The sequence below is a fragment of the Lissotriton helveticus genome, chromosome 7 (assembly GCF_964261635.1).
Source record: "Lissotriton helveticus chromosome 7, aLisHel1.1, whole genome shotgun sequence".
Taxonomy (NCBI): Eukaryota; Metazoa; Chordata; class Amphibia; order Caudata; family Salamandridae; genus Lissotriton; species Lissotriton helveticus.
In genome coordinates this window covers 658450621-658476211 of record NC_136068.1, presented here as the reverse complement: position 1 = coordinate 658476211, position 25591 = coordinate 658450621, and the positions used below count along the sequence as shown (strand labels likewise).

General features: G+C 43.9%; 1 protein-coding gene across 2 annotated transcripts in view; it reads left to right on the top strand.

The window, feature by feature from the left end:
* Positions 1–25591, top strand: part of LOC144766955 (uncharacterized) — a 225145-nt gene that overhangs the window by 135192 nt on the left and 64362 nt on the right. For both annotated transcript variants that reach the window (XM_078650639.1, XM_078650638.1), the window contains one exon: positions 11706–11756. In XM_078650639.1, the coding sequence (XP_078506765.1) occupies positions 11706–11756 (51 nt within the window). The remainder of the gene's footprint in view (positions 1–11705; positions 11757–25591) is intronic.

The window sequence follows — 25591 nt, the reverse complement described above, 5'->3', positions numbered from 1 at the left end:
CTGCCAGAAGAACACCCGGTTACTGTCACTGCCTTGCTGTCTGAGAAGGAAGGCTGTACATGCTTACCTTTAGCCCAGGGTAATCATGTTTGACTCCAAGAGTCAGTTGACTAACCTGTCTGAGCTTAATAGACACAGCAAACATTAGAGGTGTTGGCACGCAAATCTGTAGCACATTCTAACTCATGGAGAATGCCAATTGCTAGGATTGGGAGAAGTGCAGTCCCGATATGGACTTTAGTGCTCCATGACTTAAACAGTCACTTTACTAAATAAAGGAACCCATGCAATACTGCTGAAATATGCTCATAAGAAAAACAGACACACATTCTTATATTAATGCTTTATATGAAGAATTAAAAGGCAAATTATCAAAAAGGTGTCATGAGCAAGTTTAGAAGCAAAGCATATAAGTCATACGTACAAATAAATCAACACAGTTTTAAATGAATTCCAGTGTAGATTTGCCTTCTAGAGTGGGAAAAAGGAGGTCTCTTTGCTAGCGAAATCCACACTCTTAAAGAGGGATTTAGGCAAAGAATGTCATACATTATATGGGAATACAGTGTTTGGACCAATAGAAAATAAGCTAGATGAAAAATGTTACTACATAATATGTTTGAGGACTCTCTCATGGTAGTAGTACACTGAGATTCAACCATTCTCATGGTCTTTACTGTGCAGTTAAGCTGATACGTTTTTTTTAACAGTTGGATCAGTCCATGATTCCGTACTAGGACATTTCTCTGAGAACACTTTTTTGCTTACTACAGTGAAAACTAGACAAGTTTTATTTAGAAGAAAAATCATCAGTAGTTATCATCACCTGGTTTATTGTGAGTTAAAATGAAGGACAGTGTAAACACAATCTAATGTTAGCATAAGCTTAATTTGTAATGTTCTTTTTATTGACAGAAAATTGACACTCACAACCCGCCGATGATTTTAATCCTCACCCAAATTGTTTATTTCAACACATCATTCATCAACTTTGGATTCTTCTCCTTAGTCTCTCCTAGATCCTTTAGGGTGCCATAAAGCTTGCTATGCATTTCTTCACCCTCGACATTAAGTCTCTTTCACTTTCTTCATATCATTGTTGATGGCTCCTTAAGCCCACAATTCATTGCCTTCTGTGATGAAATTACTTTGCAAAACTTAAAGAAAATGAGCACTTCATGAAAATGAGCACACAATCAGTGTGATCAAGTGAGGGGTTAACAGTAATTTCAAAATTCCTCCTCCAACCCTACCTAACCAGTTCTGTATCCTAAGAAATCCATTAACATTGGATCCAAAGAATGATCCTATTCCTTCTCAGGCACCTGATTCTTCCAGTTCAATTAATTAATGTGTTATAATTGAGATGTATGTAATGTAGCTGGCAAGTTGATTATCCATGTGAGGAGTGCATGAACAGCATGCTCAAACGTGAATGACTTTGCAAGCACCCACCTTCCTTTCCAAGGAGTACATCCATTGCAAAGCAGTTTTGCATAATCATAGCTCTCACTGCAACCGATTCTTTATTACCACTGTCAGTGAGCTCACAGTATTAGTGGCAAGTCAATCAACTAATGTGGACAAATTTATCTTCACATCATTCAATACTATTCTTATAGAGGGTATAAGTGACCTAAAGAAATCACTGAGTATCTGTTTAAAACTTTGCTTACTTTGCCTAATACATTTCTCAAGAGGAAAATCTAACTCATTAGCATGATAGATTCAGGAAAAAACTAAAGGGGCATAACAAATGTTTACCCAATTTTGCAGTAGCTGGAAATAAGCAGATTGACCACTCACATAGTAAAGGATCTTAATGCTGACTTCTAGATTAGAATTTTTTTCCTTTCACTAAATAATTATCTTCACACTCATTCCATCCTAACTTCTCAACCGTCTTGTTTCACTCTGGCTGTTGTATTATGGGTAATGATCTTTTCTTGGTGACTTCAATGCTTAATCTAGGGGGCGGCTCTGTTAAGTTCCCCTTACCTTTCTCAACAATGTGCTCTGCACTCGTCTTTCATTCTCTTCTTTCTTTGTCTATTCTTATTCTTTTGTTCAATTAATCTATAAACACTCTCTTGTCTTCAATAACACTGCAAGTTATGTCAAGCAAGCTGTGATAGTAATGCTCATGTTAGTCACAGGGGTAATGAATTTTAACATATAGTGTGTCTGATCCCTCGATTTTGAACTTCTGAGCGGATGAGAAATGTGTTTAGTAGCCCAAAGATACAGATTTCCTCCATTGACAATAGGTACAATCACTAAAGGGTCATCACAATCAGAATAACACAGGGGCATATTACCAAGAATGGCGTTAAAATGATCGCTGGTTTAGCAGCAGAAAACTGCAGCTAAAGCGGCGATAATGGGCTTGATAATATGCCCTGGAGAATTCCAACAGAAGCCCATGTTCACATCAGAACATGGACTTCTATTGGAATTCTCAAGGGCATATTATGAAGCCCATTATCGCCGTTTTAGCTGCAGTTTTATGCCACTAAACCAGCGATAATTTTTAACGCCGTTCTTGATAATATGCCCCACAGTTTATTAGAATCCTGTTGGTAAAATAGATTTTTTTTTTAACTGAGCAGGAGAATGAGTATGACAGAGGCAGTTGGAAGTAAGCCACTCCTTCAGCTGCTGAAGCAGGAAGACTAGAGCAGATGAAGCAGTCCTCAATCTTTATGACCTTTACATTATCAGACAACATCTGATAATACACGTTATAGCTGTACACACTCTCATGTGGTGGGAGATGTTAATCCTTACGCTTGGGCAAGGGAGGGCTGGCTAAAGGGGTAAGGGTGAAATCATTTGGAATGTGAGAGTTATCCCCTCCCATCAAGTAAGCATCCAACAGCCATCCAAACATAGAAACCGAAATCGCAACATGCCTAACTCACAATTATGTTTTTGCAATGTGACTGTACAATGTTCAATTTAGATCAGATTAAGGAAACCTTTGATAAAGAGTTAGTTCCCTTGCTGTTTTCATATTGTCTCTCCCTTATCTCTAAATCTACTGGGATTTTTATTCTTTTTCAGCTAAAGGCCTAAGGATCTACCATTGTCTGACCATTCCCCTAGCTCTCTGTTCATTACTTTGACGTTTAGTCAGTTGTTGGCATAAAAGATCTTTGTCACTACAAGCTTTGTTCTCAGGGAGGCTTGTCCGAGTCTGTCAGGCAATCATCTGTGTCAAAATTGAATTTAGTGAGGTATGTTGAGTCTGGTCCTGAGTGCTTTCAATTGACCTTACTTTCTTTCTTTCTTGGGTCTCTTAGTATTGGTCAGCTCCAAGTCAAATTTGGGAACATCAATCTGGTTCAATTGTTCCTGCTCTTCTAGCTCACTATCCTCCCTAATAATTTTTGGTCCTGTCTTAAGTGTCAACAGTCGCTTTCTAGGAGTAGTTGTAGTAGTAGTAATTCTTGGCCAACTTTCTTGTTCGACAAGGGGCATGAGCATGCACTCCTCGCGGATGAAGATTGACTCTGCGAAGGCAGTTGAGGAAGTTGAGAGGGTGGATGGGTGGGTGGGTGTCACCAGGCAGCAAGCCGCACTAAGACCTGGATTGGCCTCTTTTGCTGTCCTTCCTTTCCTCTTCAAGCAGAGCCCCCCAAAGGATAACCTTTTATGAGCTTGCCCTCACGTTGTGCTCCTGATGTTCTTTTTTGCCAATTGATCACGTGGGCTGTCCTGTGGTTAGACGGCGCTGCCACACCCCATCCTTATGGCTAGGAGTTGGACGCAAGGGCATGAGCGCTCACCTCTTGAGGATTAAAACCAGGTCAGGCTGGCTGAAAGATTACAGTTGCCATTGCCAGTGCCCTGCCCAAGTGCATTTTCCATGCTTGCTCACCAAATTACGAGAACTCCAGGGGTTGCTCTATGGTGCACCTGTAAAGAGCACCAAACCTGATACCGCTTGTTGCAGTGTAGTGCCAGTGAATGTTAGAGGGCTGGCTGGGAGCTATGTGGCACTATTTGAAGCCCCTTCTCTAACACTGTCCTTTTATTTGTGCTACTGTGCTTCAACTTGGGCAAGTTGGACAATTTGACCTGGTTAGTTGTGGTGAGGGAAGGCAAAGTGAGGCTGCAAATAGAGGTGGTGGGCATGGAGGAACCAGGCAGCGAGGTGAAGGTTCCTCATGCTGGTATGTGTTTGTGAAAAGCGACTGGATGCTCATCCCATTCGCTCCTCTGGTACCAACCACCATCTCGGTCCTTTTCATTTTCAAAATTAGCGATTTTGAGCTACACAATCTTTATTTTTCATTTACTGAGCCAAAGGGTTTCTGCATCTTCAATCTGTAAAAATTAAAAATGAAAGCAAATGAAGTGCACATACATTCTAATGCCTGCACACAAATACGTCATCAGGCATGCGCCGACCAGCTCATGATTTCTTTTATGATGTTACAGAGTGTCGTGAAAAAACTCAACACTATAGAAAATTTTCAAAAGGCTATAGCAAGAATAGATACCAAAGGTGAGAACTATTGGCTTCGTTAGCGGCTAGGTGTTATCATCTGCATCAATTCAAAAACTCATATAGCCAGATCACAAAACTTTATTGACTTGTGCTATTCATGTCCATGTTGGTAAGCAGTGCTTGATGCAAACACCTTATACTGCCCTATTATAAATGCAGGTTTCTGGCTACAGTAATTTTTGACAAGAATGTTTGTGTCTTCCTGAGAGGCCTAAAGTGAATATTTTCGTTCCACTCAGTCTTAGTGATAGGAAGCCACTGCGAAGTACAAAGAACTAAAAATATATAACTCTTTCCACAGTCCTGGGCTCTACCACCTAAGCTAGGTTTCCTTACTGGAATTTCACCTCTCGTTCTTTACAACTTTCTTTCAGTCTGTAATCCTCACTGCTCTTTTCTTCCCTCCTCATCTCCGTGATTACTATCATCCGTCTTACACATTCCCTTTCACCTTATTCCTCATCTTTCCGTCCACTTTCTCACACCAACTCTTCTCTAGTGTATTATTATCTTCCTCACTTTCTCCTCAGCTCAACTCACTCTTTACCTCTCACCCCATCTTTCTCTCCTTTGTTCACATCCACGTATTTTGTCTTTCCCTCTCTGCCATCTGCCCTCTTCTTATTGTGCCCCGCTTTCTTCTCTCCTTTTTTTCCTTGTTTGCTGTCTATATCCTTTTTTCTCAAATTCATATCCTATTTGCCTCCGCCTTCCTTCAACTCCCTTTCCCTAGCCCTCCAATCCTTCACCTTCTGGCTTCCACATCTGCACCCCTCTGGTTTCCTTGTTCTGGTCTCACGGGTAGAGCTTTTAACCTCATTTCCCTTTCTCTCTCTCTCCTCCAATTTCAATTCAACCTCGTTTTCTAATTCTCTTCTCTTTCCTCATTCTGATTCCTTAACCTTTCTTCTTTCCTCCCTTATTACCTGCCTTCTCTCTGCTCTTCTTTCCACCATTGCCCTGTATTTCTTTTCTCCCCTCTCACTTATCTGTTTTGGCAATCTGTCAGACCCTTTCTTGAAGTTTTAATTTCCTAACCTCTTCCATTACCATCTTCTGCCACCTTGTCTTAAGTTTTTTATCTCACAATTTTCACCTCTATTCCCTTCCATCTTATCTATTGTGAAACTCTATGAGGCAAAGGTCAGAGCTGAGAGACCATGACTTATGGAACTTAAAAACAGTAGATCTGTATACGCATGGGGCACTACCAGAGTACCAGTGCCTGCCTCTTCCTAACTTTGCAAAATATCTTCTTATGAGATTTCGCTTTGACTTGATTCCTCTTATCAATGGAAATTTATCTTCTGACTGTCACATTCAACTTCAGACCATCTGCTCTTCACAAAAACTAAAAACCTGGAATGTTTGAAATATCTTTTCAATTCTCACACAACTAAGCCAAACACAAGTTCTACTCAAAATACGTTTACCAATCACCTCACCCCCAATAAGTCTTGTCTTCCCGATCCCTATTTTTTCCATATTCTCGTTTTATCTATCTCTCAGTTCACACCTATACCAAATATTTAACCCAAAGTACTACAGAGAAATACACTTCTGGACTCAAATCTACAACATCCCCCTTAAACGCACTCCAAATATTATCGACATATTCCCTATTTTTAGCTCTAAAATACTTTTCCTAAATGCAAATACATACACACATCTGATGTTGCCCAGACCACTGTATCATATCCTCCAATTTCCAATCCATCTTAATATAACACCTTTTCTGTTGCACAATAGCCATCTTGCTTTAGTCACCAAAAAACACCACAATACATCATAAGACAATAAAAATAACACTGTTATCATACCAACACAATATTCCCTCATCATACAGGCACCACATATCTCCAGTAATTCCACATATACCCCAAACTTAGAAGCCAACACTTCTTTTATCCACATCCTAGTTATAGAAACCATACTAAGCTTGAAACAACACTTTGCCTCCTTTTCAACCACAAACCAATGAATAACACTATCACACCTACCCCTCCCAATATGGAACCACCCATGCAGGTTAGTGCATGTGCAATTTGGAAGTGAACTGAAATGCATTAAATACACAAACTTTGCCTTGGCTGCTTGATAACCAACACCCTTACATTATACTTAACATCAACACCCTATTTACCCCTCAAATTTCCAGACATCATAAGGCAGCCTTTCTATTGATGCTTACTCCCAAACCTCTTTAACCAGGATTTGGGAAACCTTATGTAGGGTGCTTGTCAGGCTGATAAACAATAAACTGGAAGCCACTAGGAAATACAGTGAACTAAACTCACGGGATAGGACCTAAACAAAAATAATTGTAGAAAGACAAGGGAAGTCATCCGACAATTGAAATTGGCACACATTAACAAGACAAAATGCCGATATTGCACCAGGATACTGATTCCCTGACTCACAGCTCCCTCTCTAGATACACACAGCCATTAGCAGCTATTACATCATTAGTTGGCCATAAAAAGGACCTTCTGAGTCAACAATCAACTGACACGAGTCAGCCGAAGTGCGGAAAGAGCTCAGCCTGGCTGAGAACCATCATGCAGCCAAACCAACACACACTTGTATGCTAAAAAGACCAACTCCACTTATGGAACATTGCGAAAATCCCTCCAAACCATGCCACATAGGTGGTTCAGGAAAAACAGCCCTACAGTAGGAAACATGTGCTGGATGCAGGGTGGGCTTTAGTGATGGTGCCACCCAGTGCGACAATCATTTTTGCCCATGACCACCTCCTCGGATTCCCTCACTGCTACTGGTCAAAGTGCCCCTCATCTCTCAATAGCCCATCTCTTACATACATTTAATTTGTTTCAAAGCACCGGTAAAGGTTGGCCTTACTAATATGATTGTATACCCAAACAAAGCCTTTCAGCAGCATTAGGAATAGAGGATGAAAGACTGGGGTAAAAAAATATAATGTCCTAACCTATTTTATGGAATTTGCATGCAGCTCTTTGCTTTGATGAGAGTTCGTAACAGTCACTGATCTATATTAGGGTTGTATCTAATGAACTGCGGTAACATAAGGATCTCTGTGATAAAAGCAGTAATCCACGCAGCTATCCACATAAAATATAGATCCTTGATCTGCACGGTATGCTTTCTTTGCAGCAGGCATACTAATTCTCTGCGCTACTTTATGGCGAGTCAAAATTTCCACTACACAAAACTCCACCTCTCTCTCTCTAGCAGGGCTTTAATCATTAGCGTTAGGTTGACATTTTTACTGCTGCCTCAAATCTGGACAAACAAGAAACTCTGCAGCAGGTGTTTTAAAATTCTAAGTTATTGCTAAACGCAGTGCTCCTCTACCCAGGTCAGTATCCTGTGCGGCCGCACTGGTTGGACAACCCTAAAGCCGGCCCTGGGTGGATGAATGATAAATGCAGACCATAGACAGAATAAATGTCAGTAGGCCAAGTAACTGGTGAATGCTGCACTATATAAGCACCAAGTAATATAACATTACAAATTAGTTGTGTGTCTTTTTATTGTGATAATGAAGTGTTCTGTTGTTTTTGTACTGTGTTTTTTGTACTGCATTATTTTAATATGATGTTATATTATGGTTCTATGGGGCTGATTACGATGGCGGGCGGACTTGGTCCACCTGCCACCGTAGCAGTGATTGGGACCACCTGCCAGACATGCGGCGGTCCCACCACTGCAAGTAGGATGCACCCGCCATACTGGCGGACGCGTCCTGGGCTTTCAACATTGCGTGCAATGCTGCTGGCTGCATCACCGTCCGCAATGTTGAAAGTGCTTGCACCGCATTTCCCTACACTGTGTGGCAGGCACCACGCCCTGCCTGCCACTTGGTGCATGGAAATGCAGAGGGTACCATGGGTACCCTAGTGCAGCAACACCTCCCCAAACAAGGGGGGCCAACAACAGGCCCCCAATCCACGCCAGCCTTTCCATGGTGGCATCTCCACCATGGAAAGGCCTCTCCAATACGCACATCCTAATAAGCCGGACGATGCCTGTTAGGCACTGCCACCATATTAGTGGCCCTGCTCTGCCCGCCAGTCAATCGTTACGATTGCCACCAGCGGTAAAGTGGCGGATTGACTTTGCACCCGCCGCGATACTCACCACCATCCTAATATGGAGGTGGGTAAATCTCATTATCATGGCGGAAAGATCGCCACCGCCGGCCCGGCGGTGGCTATTGTTCCGCCATCATAACGAGCCCCTATGTTCTGGGTTGACTGTTTTGTTGAGTTGTGCCCTGTTTTGTTTTAATTAGGTTATGTTGTTTTGTGTATGTTATTGTGTTATGTTCTGCTGTATACTTTAGATATATCAACAAATGCTGTTACATTTTCAGCCAAAGGCAGCACAAGCCTTTAAAGTCCCTGTGACAAGCAACTATTTACCACTGTCTAATGTGCTTCTTCAGCTCTTCAATTATATTAGACAACAGTGTTGCCCAAAATTGTGATTTATTTCTTAAATCAGCACTTGCAGTGATCAACCTAGGTGCAATGGCTGATATAGTGTTTCCTGAGCACCACAGTTAGCATTCGCATGTAGATATTGATGAGAGTTGAAGGGAGCTCCATCAGACAGGTCTGGGAGATTAAAAGAAAGGACCTGAATGAGTCAGTGACATTCATCCTTGCAAGAATGCTCCACTCACATTTTAACAGTCTCAATGACACATGCCACTCTTTTCTAGGGGCCTTATAGCAGGCCATGATCCAACTTACCAAACAAATATCAAATGTTTAATAAACTCATCACTGCTGATCTATATTCGTCTGTTGCCAAGAGCTGACCATCTTTTTCTATTTGCTTTATGTTTCCCTTATTACTTATAAAGTTTGGGGTGTTTGCTTTCCATATTTTGTAAGTTAGACAACATTGACTTTTCTATTTTCACAGCTGTGATAAACTAATATGTCACTACACTGTTCTTGATCAAGTTGCAGCCTTGTCTTGTTATTGATTTAGAATTTGTAGGTCGAGCTTACTAGACAGCAACGACAAGACATATTGTGGGCTTAGAAGGAACATAGAAGGTCTTACAGTCTGCCCATTGCTTACCATTGTTTTGCTTTACTATTACTCTCATTTTTCTGCTTCTTATTAGATGGCAGTTTACTTGTGTACCTCCACTGCTCACTTTTAGGGAACCAATTTTCTTTTGCTTTAAGAACTCCATGAGAGTTCCTGTGTTTTCCAGCTGTCTCCCTGGTGTGCTTGTTTTCCCCTCTCAGCGCTCTGTGTTTCTTTCTCACACCCTTGTGCTTCTCCCCATCCCTCTCTGTGATGTTCATCCTGTACTTCTCATCTTATTTGCTCCACGTTTTTCTCTCTCTCATCCATTTGCTTTTCTTACAATTGCACTCAGCTTTGCTTTCTGTCTTACTTGTTTGCTTTTCTCTTGCCCAGCACTTAATGTTGCTTCCCCATTCGCTCCCTTGTGTTGCTTATCCCCACTAAGTTGCTTCCCCCACCCTCATTCCCTAATTGTGTCCACCTCGTAGTGCTTCCCACCACCCACTAGTAAAAAAAACAAATGGATCAGGAAATAAAAAGGAAAAAGAAATGTCTGTCATGGTTGGCCTACACAATGACCTAGGCAGCCGCATCAAGCTTTTTATTAATTCTTCTTTAGACCTGCTGCTCAGCATCCGGGATGCTCTCCCACTGTCTGCCTCTGTCTCCCTCCCTCGCCCTTGCTCTGCTCACTCTGCCTTGCTCTCCCTCGCTCTCCCTCTGTCTGCCTCTGTCTCCCTCTCTCGCTCTCCCTCCATCTGCCTCTGTCTCGCTCCCTCGCTCTCCCTCGCTCTCCCTCCCACGCTCTCCCTCCCTCGCTCTCCCTCCCTTGCTCTCCCTCCCTTGCTCTCCCTCGCTCTCCCTCTGTCTGCCTCTCTCTCCCTCCCTTGCTCTCCCTCGCTCCCCCTTGCTCTCCCTCTGTCTGCCTCCCTCGCTCTCCCTTCGCTCTCCCTCTGTCTGCCTCTGTCTCCCTCCATCGCCCTCGCTCTGCCTCGCTCTCCCTCGCTCTACCTCTGTCTGCCTCTGTCTCCCTCCCTCGCTCTCCCTCTGTCTGCCTCTGTCTCCCTCCCTCGCTCTCCCTCCCTTGATTCCCCTCTGCCTGCCTCTGTCTACCTCCCTCACTCTCCCTCGCTCTGCCTCTGTCTCCCTCCCTCGCTCTCCCTCGCTCTCCCTCGCACTGCCTCCTTCTCCCTCCCTCGCTCTCCCTCACTCTGCCCCTGTCTCCCTCCCTCGCTCTCCCTCTCCCTGCCTCTTTCTCCCTCCCTTGCTCTCCCTCGCTCTGCCTCGCTCTCCCTCGCTCTGCCTCTGTGTCCTTGCCTTGCTCTTCCTCGCTCTGCCTCTGTCTCCCTCGCTCTCCCTCGCTCTGCCTCTGTCTCCCTCCCTCGCTCTCCCTCGCTCTGCCTCTGTCTTCCTCCCTCGCTCTCCCTCGCTCTGCCTCTGTCTGCCTCCCTCGCTCTCCCTCGCTCTCCCTCTGTCTGCCTCTGTCTCCCTCCTTGCTCTCCCTCGCTCTGCCTTGCGCTCCCTCGCTCTCCCTCTGTCTGACTCTGTCCCTTTCCTTCCCTCTACCTCCCTCCCTCTTCCTCTGTCACCCTCTTCATTTTACCCTGCCTGTGTGTGCCCGGGCTGAGACTGCTTCCGGGCACACACACACACACAGCCGCACCCCAGCACTTCACAGGTCTTTAAAAGACCATTCACAAGTTAATGAGGCTTTGTTCACCTCTTAGCGCCCCTGCAGCCCCACTCTGACTATGGCAGGAATTTCCTGGCCCCCACAGAGCAGCAGAGTCTCAGAGTCGCGTTGACGAGGTGTTTGCTGACACTCTTAAAAAAAAAAATGAAAAACACGGGTATGATGTCTGCACGGTCCGCGGGCTGCCAGGGAAGGCTTGCCGGGCCGTACTAAGAGTACCTGTGCTCTACACAATTTTTAAAAACCACTGCATAAGGTAGGATTTATTGGTTTTGCCAATGCTTGTTGATATATTACCTATTTGGGTACTTACTGTACAATTTCATACGTACCATCTTCAGTCAGAGATAAGCAGGTAGGCTTCTAAAGAAATAACACATTATTTTTAAAGTAGAAATGGTATTTTAAGCCAATGATGTTGCCCTTTTTGATCTTTGCTGTAACTATTTATTTTAAATTGTCTTTTAGAAAGGAGTGACATGTCTTGCTCCAATTGCTGAGCTGGTAACTGCTATTTTGGTAAGTGAGTTTTTGTTAAATCCAGAATGAGGCTCTTTATCTCTTTTTAATCTAAGCCCCTGGTCTGCTTCATACACGTTTATAGTGTAGCTTGTGAGTGTCCTGCTTGTCCTGTCAGAGGCAACTGCCAAAACGGGGAGATGCTGTGTACTGTTATAATATCGCATCACTTTATCATCTGATTCACCCACTCTCCCTGGGTTTTCAGAGATTGAAGGGACTCATTGCATGTACTGTTGATGATTAGCTGTCCTGTGTTGTGGCGGCAATCCCTTGTACTGGAAAATATGACCATTGTGTTGCCTAACCTGCAAATTAAATTATCATGTCAGATGCACATAATAGTGATTTAGAGTATGTTCTTATTTTTTAAGCCCTCCAGCCGTCTGTAGGGACTGAAGTGGAGTGATAGAGGGGGGGGGGGATGCAGTACTGCCTTTATAGTTTCCATCTGTGTTCATCGGGAATCCACATACTTGTGGGATTGCATGGAAAGGGGAGTGCTGCTCTCTGACACCTGCGCCTTCTTCTCCTTGTCGGAAGAGAGTTTTTGTGAGTACAGCGCGGGACCAAAATACACGATTCTATGTATCTCTGTTTATTGAGCCAGGACAGAGCCTACAATTGCATGTGCACATGTCCTATGTGCATAGAAATGCATATAATTCTAAACAATATGGGACGTATTGATGAAGGGGTTTGCATCACAGAACATGGAACTTGCAAGACGCAAACCCAAAATGAAATGTATTAAGCCAGGCAAGGCCACTTTGTTTGGCCCAGAGTGGCTTGATTAATCAGGAGTAACGAAACACAGTGTAAATCGCTGTGTTGCGTTACTCTGCCCCAGGGAAACATTACATGGGCGTTGCATGGGCATTCTCCCTCAACTCCCATGGATTTTGCAGCATTTCCAGATTTACAAATACTTGTAGACCTGGGAATGTGCCAAAATGCTACGCTTTCTGGGAGGAGGTATAACTAGGAGAATTATTTTCATATCTCCTTGTTACTCCTCGTTCTATGTGTGCTGCATTCTGTGAGGAAATAGCCCCAAGGGATTGCTCTCATGCAGGAAGGTCCCCTTTCTTGCACAAAAATCAGTCCTGCTTGCTACGGAGGCACGCTTACACAATGGTGCAAGGGTGCCTGCACTGTCGCCAGGCAGCCCATTGTGAGCCGGTATTGGTGAAAGGAAAGGAATGCGCCATAAAACAGTGCAGCAAGGTGACTTACTGTGCTTTGGGGTAATTCTTTTTATAAGTATGGGACTATGTATTGTAAGTAATACCTATGCATTCCTATATCCCTCTCCCCAGTGTCTAAGAATACACTCGCTGTGCCCCTGTTAAGCCAAAAAGTGTCTCTCTTCTTCTCTCTGGTTCTCCTGGTTTTGGTTCCGTTGACCTTCTGTTTTTTTAGCAAGGCTGCCTCCCCATTAAACCGGTGCTGCAACTTCTGCTCCTACCCTCTGTTCAATCAATGTCTTCACTTTATAAGGAACTTTAAAAAAAGAGAAATGTAACTTAGTTTTCTGGCTCAATTTACATCCAGAAAACCCCTCTTCAGGTTGTGTTCTTTCAGCCGCACCCCCGCCCCCCACAGTCTCTCTTCTTTATTTTGATGTACTGAACCATTATCTCTATTACTTTAGGACGATCTCTGTCTCCACAGAGGGCAAATTAACTTCATCCTTTCTAAATAAATCACTTTGTTGTCCTTGACAAAATCCCTAAAACTCTCTGTTTATCTCTTTCCATAAGGTATTGATTGCCACTGTCCTCTCAGCTCCTCTCTATACCTACTCTGGTAACCCCATGTCAAGATCATTGGTTTGCCTACCAAATAAGTTCTTTATCTCGAATAGCCCTAATTTCAAGTTCAAGAAAAAGTTTATTGAAACGATTAATATGATCATAAAAACAATACTTTGTATACATAGTTATTTGTTGATACATAGATACATGAAGATGTAATAAAGAATAATAATGATTTATGATATCCGTTAAAATAGTAAAAATGATAATATAAAAAATGATATGAATACAATATATTCAAAGGTCCACAAAAAGCGTAAATAACAGAACATTTAAAAAAATACACAATTTTAAAACATGTTATAGAAAACGATAAATTAAGCATAATTATAAACAAATAATAGGAGGTCAGGGAGGCTTGGTAACTTCTTGTTGTGAGGGGACAGGTAAGGACGTTTTCTTCACAGTATCATCTAGGAAATGTGTGAGTGGGCCCCAAAGGTGAGATCGTTTAGTAGCAAGAGAGATAGGGTGAACAAGTGCTGTATCAAGGCGAGGATTGTGACATACAGCATACCACCAAGCTAAATAGGACAATTTAGAGGGGTTTTTCACATTTTTTGATATTTGCTGACAAGCTACAGCTATTAACAAATCAATAGGTGGTAGCTGGGAATGACTAGTTTTCCAATCCGATGTTAAACTACCTAGGAAAATGTTTGTGAGAGAGAGGGGAATTCCGATGTGAAAGATAGTGGTAATTTGGTGCCAGACCTGTTTCCAGAATATAAAAACCTGTGGACAAGTGAATAGCATATGACGAAGATCAGCGTCAGCTTGGGAACATGTCCAACAAGTGTTGAGATTTGTGTTATGTATTTTATGTAAGTATATAGGGGTAATAAACAATCTATTGTAAATAAAGAAGAGTCTTTGTGTTATGCTGGCCGCTCCGGATGATTTCCTGAGTTTCATCCAAATTTTGTTCCTAAAATAAATGGGCCAATTTGTTCCTAGATCGGAATCCCATGAAAGTTCCACTTTGGTTTTGTCCCGGATCTCAGGAGTTGCCATTAAACGGGCATGAATGGTGGACGCTTTAGGGTTTAGAGAGCTTTTGTGGTTTGCGGTTAAAGGAGAGATATTCCTGAAATGAGAAGGGAGCTAAAATGAGGTCTCAAGATCCACCCAGAGAGGATTGTCGCCAGATTGGTTAGTGATCCAATTTGATAGTTGTCGTAACTGAAAAGCTTTGTGATAATTGGAGAAATGGGGGAAATTGCCACCACCTTCAGATGTTGGTCTAGTTAATTTTTGTAGCGTCATTCTTGAATTTTTAGCGTTCCATAAAAAAGAAGTCAAAATAGAGTTATTCTTTTGAAAGAATTTAGATGGGATGGACAAAGGAATGTTAGAAAGGATATACAGAACTATCAGAGTCAACATAATTTTGGTTGTGTCAAGACGACCCCACCAAGAAAGATAAAGAGGATGCCATCTTGCGACCAGCGTTTTAAGTATGGCAGAACATTTGTTGTAAAGAGATAGAAGTTTTTATAGAGGGTTCGAACCAAATACCAAGATATTTGATATGTTTAGGGCTCCAAGTAAAGTTAGAAATCTTAAAATCATCCTTAAAGGTAAATTTGGTTAAGGGTAATATCTCACATTTTCCTCTATTCAATTTATAGCCAGACACCAATCCATAGACTTCTACCTCATCCATGAAAGCTGCAAGTGAAGACCGTGGTTGGGAGAGGAGAACTAAAATATCGTCAGCACATGCTGTCAACTTAATTTGTTGAGGGTCTGAGACAAAACCTGTGATTAAGTTGTACTGGCGTATTCTTGAGATGAAGGGTTCTAATGCCAAATTGAAGAGAAAAGGGGACAAGAGGCATCCTTGACGTACTACTCATTTGAGATTAAAGTAAGGGGAGATGAGGCCATTGGTGGAAATGGCAGTCTTGGGCTCAGAACAAAGTAGGGCTATTAGAGAAATGATCTTCGGTCCAAACCCAAACCACTTGAGAGCATGGAAGATAAAAGGCCAGTATACCCTATCAAAGGCCTTTCCTGCGTCGAATGTTATTGCTGCCAGGGAGTCCGGATAATGTGATGATTTGGATAAAATGTTAAAGAATAGGCCTGTATTGTCAGTGATATTGCAACCCATGACAAAACCTGATTGTTCCTTTCCAAGCTGTATGGGAAGATGTGGTTCTAATTGTAGGGCTAGTGCTTTCGAGAACATTTTATAATCTACGTTGACTAAGGATATGGGTCTATAATTCTTACAATAACGAAGATCTTTATCAGCCTTTGGAATTACACAGATCAAGGCTTCGGAAAAAGAGCCAGTGGAGTTACAAGGTAATAAGGAAGAAAGAAGAGTGTGTAAATGTGGGAGTAATCAGTGAGCGAAATTTACATAAAATTCCACTGTGAAGCTGTCTGGGCAGGGGGCCTTGTCTTTTTTAAGAGTTTTTAAAGCATTTGACAATTCTGTTTGTGTAAGTTCAGCTTCCAAAGACGATAAATCTAATTGGGGAATAATATGCTTTTGAATTGTGGATAAGTATTGGGATATGTCTGTATCTGAGGGTGCGTTTTCTGGTGTGTAGAGGGATTGATAAAAATTTACAAATTCTTGGAGTATTTCAGTATCTTTGAATTTTGATGCTTGGTTATCATCTATAATGGAATCAATATGAAGTTTGTATTGTGTAATCTTTAAGTAATCAGCTAACAGTTTGCCCAATTTGTTTTGGCCTCCATAATACTTCGCTGAGGATTTTAGTAGGTATAAGGAGGTTTGTTCAGTAGTGGATTCGTTAAAGGCGATTTTTGCATTGATGAGATCTTTGAGGGAGTCTTTAGACCTGTAGGTATGGAACGAATGCTCAAGCTGTTTAATCTTAGCAAGAACTATGTTATGTGATGTTCGGGAAGCTTTACCTTTATTTGACACAAATCTGATGATGAAATCCCGAGAGGTGGCCTTAAAAGCGTCAAATACTGTATGAAAGGAGAAATCATTTGTTAAATTAATATGAAATACCTCCTGAGCAAAAGAGGTAAAAGATGTATTGAAATTAGAGTCAAGGAGTAAGGAATTATTAAAGCGCCATTGTTTTGTTGATGTGAATTGGTTTAAAAGGTCTAGTTGAATCGAAACAGGTGCATGATCCAAAATGAGTATAGGGGGGGTTCTGCCTTTGGGACGCTGAGAGTGCTGCCTGTTGCCTCTTAGCCTTTTCTTCCCTGTTTCCAGCGCCTGTTTCCAGCGCCACGCCTCGCGGCCCCCGCTCCGCGGGTGCCGCTCGAAGGCAAGACTCTTGTTGCCTGACTCGCCCAAGGATACCTGGTAGTGCACAGGAGCACCAACGCGATTCCAGGGAGTCATCACCAACCCTTCTGTTCGAGGCGGGACTGCGAGGACCAGCGTGCAGCGCGGCGCTGATCGGCCGCAGCTGGTCCTCTTCCCACCCCCTCCACCGATAAAGACCTAGCGGTGTGTGAGCAGTGTGGGTTCTGCCTTTGGGACGCTGAGAGTGCTGCCTGTTGCCTCTTAGCCTTTTCTTCCCTGTTTCCAGCGCCTGTTTCCAGCGCCACGCCTCGCGGCCCCCGCTCCGCGGGTGCCGCTCGAAGGCAAGACTCTTGTTGCCTGACTCGCCCAAGGATACCTGGTAGTGCACAGGAGCACCAACGCGATTCCAGGGAGTCATCACCAACCCTTCTGTTCGAGGCGGGACTGCGAGGACCAGCGTGCAGCGCGGCGCTGATCGGCCGCAGCTGGTCCTCTTCCCGCCCCCTCCACCGATAAAGACCTAGCGGTGTGTGAGCAGTGTGGGTTCTGCCTTTGGGACGCTGAGAGTGCTGCCTGTTGCCTCTTAGCCTTTTCTTCCCTGTTTCCAGCGCCTGTTTCCAGCGCCACGCCTCGCGGCCCCCGCTCCGCGGGAGCCGCTCGAAGGCAAGACTCTTGTTGCCTGACTCGCCCAAGGATACCTGGTAGTGCACAGGAGCACCAACGCGATTCCAGGGAGTCATCACCAACCCTTCTGTTCGAGGCGGGACTGCGAGGACCAGCGTGCAGCGCGGCGCTGATCGGCCGCAGCTGGTCCTCTTCCCGCCCCCTTCACCTCCATCTGCTCTTCCTATAACATCGTGCAGACCAACGCGCACGCGGGACGCGCGCGGGGCAACGGCCGGGGCGAAGACCGGGCAAAGAGCGGGCCGTTTAAGGCCGTTCAAGGACGGCAGAGGACGGCCCAGGCCCTGAATCCCTGTCTCATCGCCCTGAAACCACCATCTAGGCAGGCCGATTGTCGCTTACTTTTCTGTGAGGCCACAGCCAGCCAACACCTGGTACAGCCTTATTAAAGTCAATTATGCGACACAAAACAAGAAGCTGTACCAAAAAAGCCATGGAGGTAGCACAAGTGACTGGTCCCATTGACCTTTTCATCTCACGGGTAAATGAGACAATTGACAAGAGTATTGTACTCCTAGAGAAAAGAGTCTCTTTGGACCTCATGAATGCCAAACGCTCCTCCCTGGGCTCCCTTGCCAATGTCAACTCACCTTCCCAGCAAGCTCCGAACAATTGCTCCTTGCCCTTGCCCTTGGCCACCATAGGCACTGTTACAGTACCGAGTGCCGTCGACTTGTCGGTTACCTGTTCGGATTCGGACCCGTCCTTTGTGGATCTGGAGGCGACTCCAGACTTAGAAGCTTGCCGGACACCAAGAGAGACGGAACCAGGCCTGTCTGGGTTAACCGCCAAGTCGACCCCTTTCGTGCCCAGTGACTCTGGGGGTAAGTTTACTTCTATACCTATAAAAGTAGTGCCTAAGCCTAAACCCAAGGAGTCTAAACCCAAGGAGAAGACCAAAGCCAAAGCTAGTAACCATAATTTGGTAACACCTACTCCATACTCAGCGTCTGGCATTCCTTGCTGGGTCGAAAACATGGTTACGGACCTCAAGCATGATCTTGAGGCTACAATAGCAGTCCAAATCAAACCATTGATTTCGAAACTCGATAGACTAACATCGCTCATTAATACAAAATGGCCTAATAAGATTAATGAGCCTGGGCCTGTTCAGCAACAGGGGCACAGAGAATTACCACTCAATCCCCAACCCCCAGCTAAGGTCACTAAGACTATAACCGATAAGGCGAAAATACCCCCATCTACCAAGGACCAACTTGCATCACACTCTCCCCATTCAGGGAACAATTTTGTTCAACCGCCACTTATTTCCACTTCAAAAGCGGCGAGCGATCCTTCATCCGTGCAGCAATTAGCCGCTGGTACCAATTCTACCATCTCCCAAGCCAAGGATTCCAAAGGGAAACCTATGAATATCCCAGCCCCTCACTCTACCAATAACTCTGAAGCTCCTAAGCCAAGGCAGGCTTGTTTCAAATCTATTAGTTTGCCACCAGAAGTCTCTCCTTTTGTGGTTGTGTTAACTGCTGTCCCCCCACTGAAGGAAGGAGTCAAAGAGACCTATGTAGAGTTAAGAAATAAATGTGCCCAGTGGCTCCAACTACACAGACCCCTACCCAGTAGTATGAGTGGGGAAATCCTTACTGTGCGTAGAGGGGATTGGGTGGGTAGGAGAAAGAAAACAATATCAGGGGATGTAATTACTGTCAATTTTAGGGATGTGGGAGCTGCGAGTTTCATCTGTAATGCACCTAACAGTGGTCCTGCCACCCAAATCAAACCACTCCCCTTGTCTTACTTCCTCCCCAACTTGTCAAGATCCAACTTCCACCGGCCAATTATTCCAAGTAATCAAGGGCCTGCACGTCCCCCACAATATGCCCCTAACCACTGGCAGCAGCCGCCTAATTTTCCATCTTTTGTCCCGCATCATGCTGGCCCTCAGTGGCAACAACCTCTCCACCCCTTACCACCTTTTTTCCAACCTGCCCAGCAGTGGCAACAACTCCCTCAGCCATCACTTTCTGCTAATCATCAATGGCAACAGCCATGGCAGGATCCGTCTTCGTCTTTGTCCTTTAACCCCACCTATTCACAGTTTGCCCATTCAAATAGGTACTGTGTACTAGATGAGGTTGATTGACTTCCTCTTAAGGGAGGTTTAGATACTAACCTCCCCTATGTTAATATCACTACGAAGGATGCAGAATTGGGTACATCTCTCCCCACAAACTTAGAGGTGTCACCACCTACACTAATTAGGGGCAGTGTAGATCCATCTAACCCCCAATGTACTGTGATCCCAGACGGAAATCCAGCACATGGCGAGATAAAAATCCTCAGTTGGAACCTTGCTGGGATCTTAAGGAAACTAGGCCTCCCGGAGTGGAATGCCTTGGTTGATGCCCATAAAATTTGTATATTTCAAGAGACATGGGCTACTGAACCACTGCATCGGGTTGGGTTTGTCACTTTTTTTACACCAGCAGTAAAACCGAAGGCAGGGAAGGGGCGGCCATCGGGGGGGCTTATCATTTGGATAAGTACCCTGCTCAATTGCAGGTTGATTACTAAGAAGGCAGGAACACCGGATATTCTTGGTATTTCCCTATTGGGCCTACAGGGAAGAATAACTGTTGACCTCTATAATGTCTATATCAGGGGAACAAAAAATGGGCGCATCTCACCTACAATGATGGAGCTTGAGGCCCAGCTAGGAGAGCAGAGTGGACTTGGACATATCTTAGTAGCAGGGGATTTTAATTGTACATACGAGCCACTCCCCCTAGAAGGAATACCTGACCTAGGAGAAGAGGATAGCAGATGGGGTATCCCTACCCTCTCTATCCCACCCATCAAGCGCTGGACACGCAGTGCAATCCATCTAAATGCACTTACATTGGAGTTTGGATTACGAGCTGCCAATGGCCGCACTCGATCTGACCTGCTGGGTGCTCCCACATTCAACAGAGTTGGTCACTGTACACGGATTGACTATATTCTGCTGGATAGGGGCCTCTGGAGTCATGTTAATGATATGGTTGTTACTACTACCATAGAGAGCGACCATAACCCACTCTCCTTATCCTTAAAAAATCCCTGGCCCATTGAAGTATTGCCAGTCCCACTAAGCCGCCCACAGGGGATTACTGTTTCCTCTTGTGGCAGGCGTCTAAAGTGGAGCAAGTTTATGTGTAACACCGACAAACTATCCACCATAGACGAAGTGGTTAAGGGCACGCAAGCCGAAATTGGCTCTATTGACCTAACTAAAGCAGCAGCCAAGGCCACCGCTATTTTTGAAGCGGCCGTAAAAACCATAGGGGACCTCTTTTGGGTACAATCGTCCTCAGGGAAACAGAAACCTCTATCTAAACCTAAAGGCAAACATGACTGGTACTCGGCAACATGCAGGAAGGCCAAATCTCGCCTAATAGAGGCAGTCAAAGGGAAGTCCCCCCCATTAATTCAAATTGCCAGAAGAGATCATAAAAAGGCCCTGCAGGTAGCTAAAAGGGACTGGGAGGATGCCTACTGGTTAACCCTCAAGGAAGCAAGTATAAAAAAAGACTCCAAATCCTTTTGGGACACCATAAGGACACGAAACAGACCGGATAGTGACCTTGTAACCTGCAATATTTCGGGACAGGTATGGGAGGTTCACTTTTCCAAACTTTACTCCTGCCACAACGGCCCGAATGACAGAGGGTCTGCTCAATCCTCTCCTTACACTAACTACATGTTTTTCCCTAGCGATCCTGACTTTACGCTGAAGGAGGTAGAATATGCTATAAACTCCATCATTCCACAAAAAGCTGCTGGACCAGATGGCATCCCCGGGGACCTGCTAAAATCCGATAGTGTTAAATGGGGCAAACTTATCCACTCCCTCCTTCTTGCCATCTGTAGGGGAGCCCCCATTCCCGTGTCATGGAAGGGGGCGGAGGTGGTTCCCATCCACAAGAAAGGCCCAAGGGATGATCCGTCCAATTATAGGCCGATTAGCTTGTTAGATGTCAGCCAGAAAGTTGTCGGTAAAGTTATTTTACTCAGGATACTCAACTGGGTAGATGAAAACAAAATACTTACCGATTTTCAGGCTGGTTTTAGAGTAGGTACTGGAACGATAGAGCAGGCCTTCAGGCTTATGATGATTTACTGGAAGGTGGTAGTGATAGGCAAGGGCAGTCTTTATCTCGCATTTATCGATTTAAAGACTGCCTTTGACCTTGTCCCTAGGGACTTGTTATGGAAGGTTCTGGCCAACATGGGGCTGCCACAGTATCTATTATCCTTATTAGTTAGGCTCCATCAGGACAGCTTTGCCCAAATTAGGTGGGGTTCTGGAGGGGAGAAAACGGACTGTATTCCGGTCGAGAGAGGGGTCCGCCAGGGATGTGTTCTGGCTCCAACCCTTTTCTCTCTGCACATCAATGGGGTTGTTGAGTACTTACTTAAATTTCCATCTGACGAACCATCCCTGGCTGGGGTACGCATACCGACCCTCCTCTTCGCGGACGACACGCTCCTAATTTCTAAAACCCCAATGGGACTACAGAAACTCCTGGACAATTTCCAATCATTTTGTACTGATCGGGGCCTGGTAATAAACACCAATAAAACAAAATACCTCGTCCTTAATCCCCCTAAACAGCAAGTGCGTCCCCCTATTTTAAACACCGAGCCCCTGGAAAGGGTAAAAGTATTTGATTACTTAGGGATACGCCTCTCAGACAAAATGGACTGGACCCCCCATCTAGACAAGATGCTGTTGAACCATAAAAGGATCACAGGTGCCCTATTGAGGGAGCAACGTTCCAGTTCGTTCAAACCAATAGGAACAGTCCTTGAGATCTATGCTGCAAAAGGTGTCAGCTCTGCCCTTTATGGAGCTGAACTTTGGGGCTCTGCATCTACCGAAGCTCTACAAAAATCTGAGAACAATTTCTGTAGACAAATAATGTCCCTCCCTCAAAGCACCCCACTCCTACCCTTATTTATGGACCTTGGCTGTACCCAGATCGGCGAAATCGCGAAATTTCGTCCTCTCTTATTATGGGCCCGTATTTGGCGGGTAGAGGAACTTAGTGGCTACGCCAGAGGTCTGGAAGAAATAATGGCATCACCAGATTGGGCCAGAATCAAATGGCTAAAAGACATGAAAACCTCACTGTCGAACTTGGGCCTATTTGATTCCTGGTCAAGCAGAACTTCACCTCCAAAACAAATACTCAAAAAGCTTTATCGGGATTGGATTTGCTCCCAAAGACATTCTAGCACATCCATTGGCAGGCTTACAGAGGATTTCTTGATGTTCAAAGACTGTCCCAGGCGAGAACCCTACCTAGACATAATCGGGAAACCATTTGCCCGGTCTTTGTATTTTAGATTTAGAACGGGTACTTTGCCACTGAATACTTTTACTAAAACATGGAAATCCCGTACAGGCAAAACTGACTTGTGTCCATCATGTTCTGCCCACCCAGAGACATTAGCCCATTTCTTATTTGTCTGTAAGGAATATGCTAACCCAAGAAGGGTGTGGCTGAAGAATTTATGCCGTCAGTTGGGAACCAGGAGCCATGATGTGGCAATTAGGATACTTGTTTCGGACAGTTATGTACCCTATGTTTGTGCCCTAGCTAAATTTTTATTCTGGGCTTGGGCTATTCGAGCCAGAAAGCTTAAATATTCTGTTTAATCCCTTTTTTAAAGAATATTCATTCTAGTGATGTTTTACTTTTTGCTATTAACTGGATATGTGTTACCAATTTTATTAACTTGCTTTTATGATAACAAAATTTTATCGAAATAAAGCTTTTTGACTTTGACTTTGACTTTGTATAGGGCCTATGTCAGCAGAGCGTAAGGATTGGGAAATGTTACGTGAAATAAAAATATGGTCTATTCGAGATTGTGTTTGATGCGGAGAGGAAAAAAAGGAATATTCTCTTGTGGATAGGTTACAAAGGCGCCATGAGTCTAGTAGGTTTCGCTGTTGAATAGTTTGTGTGAAAGCTTTGTGTGGCATGTTTGGGATAAAGGGGGATTTAGAATTTCTACCAATAAACGGGTCCATCACTTGGTTACAGTCTCCTGCAAGAATTACGTTTTCTGAAGTGTACTTTAGCAGTAAACGAGATATACAAGACCAAAATGTGACATCTCCGCTGGTAGAGGCATAGATGTTGAGCAAGGTCAGAGGGTTTTCCCCAACATGAGGTTAGTGAGAATCCATCTGCCTTCTGTGTCGGATTCTTGAGATACAAGCTTGGCGTTCAGTGCTTTGTGACAAAGAGTTATAACCCCATTCCGTTTCCCAGAACCTGGTGAGAAGAAGACTTCACAACCCAATTCCTTTTGAGTTTTAATGATTCGCTTTCAGTGAGATGGGATTTTTGCAATAACGCAATATCAACATCTAATTTGGAGAGGTGGGAAAGGATTCTCTGTCGCTTAATAGGGGAATTCAAGCCTCTGGCGTTCCATGTGACAATTTTCAAAAACATGTGTAACATGACAGTAATAAAAGCATAAGTGAACCAATGAGAGTCCAAACATTGTGAACAATCGTACTTGTGAAAAGTTCAACAATAAGAACTGTAAAAAACGTTGAAGTAAACCGTATATTTGGTAAAAAGATATTGAATGTTAAAACCAATTGAGAAAAACTGAGAGGGTGGGAAAGATGAAGAAAAGAAAGAAGTAAGATTGGAAAAAGAGACAAATAGTTGAACCATGTATGATAAGAAGAAAGAAAAGGGGATAAAGGAGAAAGGATGAGAGCTGTAAAGAAGAGTATAAGAAAAAGGATCATGTTCATAAAGAAGTCAAAACAATGGAAGGATGGGGGATAGAGACCACATGGAATGATGACGTACCTGGACTCCATGAGACAAGACGGGGAAGAATTTGGGATGTAAACAACATTCAAGAGTAATAGGTTAAGCACATGAGGTAGGTCCTGTGTAAAATAGACACAAAACAAACACAACAACAAAACAAAAATGGTTAATACAGACGGGATGAAGTATGTCATGACAAATTATGATGTCAGGTAAGATACAGTCAGGACCTGAAGTGGAAGAAGATAATGAGAATAAAACAAACCATTAAACAAAGCCAGAAACGATTCTAAAATTTTGGAAGTAAAACAGCATCCTGAAAAGCTAAACCCTATTCCGGTGTATAACAAAAGAGTAGCTATTTAAAGTGAGTACAAGAAATGTCCATCTTTTCTGGGCAGTGTGTATTAAGGAAACTCTTCAACTTTGTTGGATCGTCATAAGTCATGGTGTTATTATTGAGAGTGACTTTGAACAAGCAAGGGTGGTACAGTCCAAACCGTGCTCCAATAGAACGTAATGGTGGACGCAAAGCAAGGAATTCCTTACGTCTATCTGCTGTGGATTTGGCATAATCCTGCCAAAAAAACAATTGCTGGCCAGAGAATGAAATGCACTTCAGGAGCCTAACTGCTGATAGCACTGTGAGGAGATCCGTATATTCAAGAAAATACAATACGACCCCCCTTGGTCTTTTCATACTTGAGGATGTGGAATGCAGTGGGCCCAATCTGTGCGCACGTTGTATATTAAGAGTAGTGTCCTCGGGTAGATTCAGTGTTGACAGTAAGAATTTTTGGAAAAAGGAGATAGGATCCGACCCTTCCACGCCTTCTGATAGGCCATAAATGCGGAGGTTGTTATGTCTATTTCTATTTTCAAGGTTTTTAACCTGTTTTTGCAGAGATGTGATTTGGGAGTGAAGAGTGTTTACTTTGGTGTAAGATGCATTGAGAGTTTCAACACTATGCTGGACCTTAGTGACTCGTTCTTCCAATTTTTCTCAGCCGTCTGTTAGGATTTGTATCTTGGAGTTTGTCTTTTTGACAAATGGTTGTAGGGCTCGGATTTCCTCTAAAAGAAGATCCATGGAAACAGACGCAGATTGCTTTGGTGGAGATGGGGGGTCCTTTTTAAGACGTTTAGTTGTTAACTTATTAAGAGAAGAGGAACCATTAGCCAAAGCTGGAGAAGCAGCTGTTTTGGGCGTTGATGCTTGGGAGTCCTCCATTTGAATGAAGTTTGCACGTGACTTTGGACGAACAATGAAACTGCGGT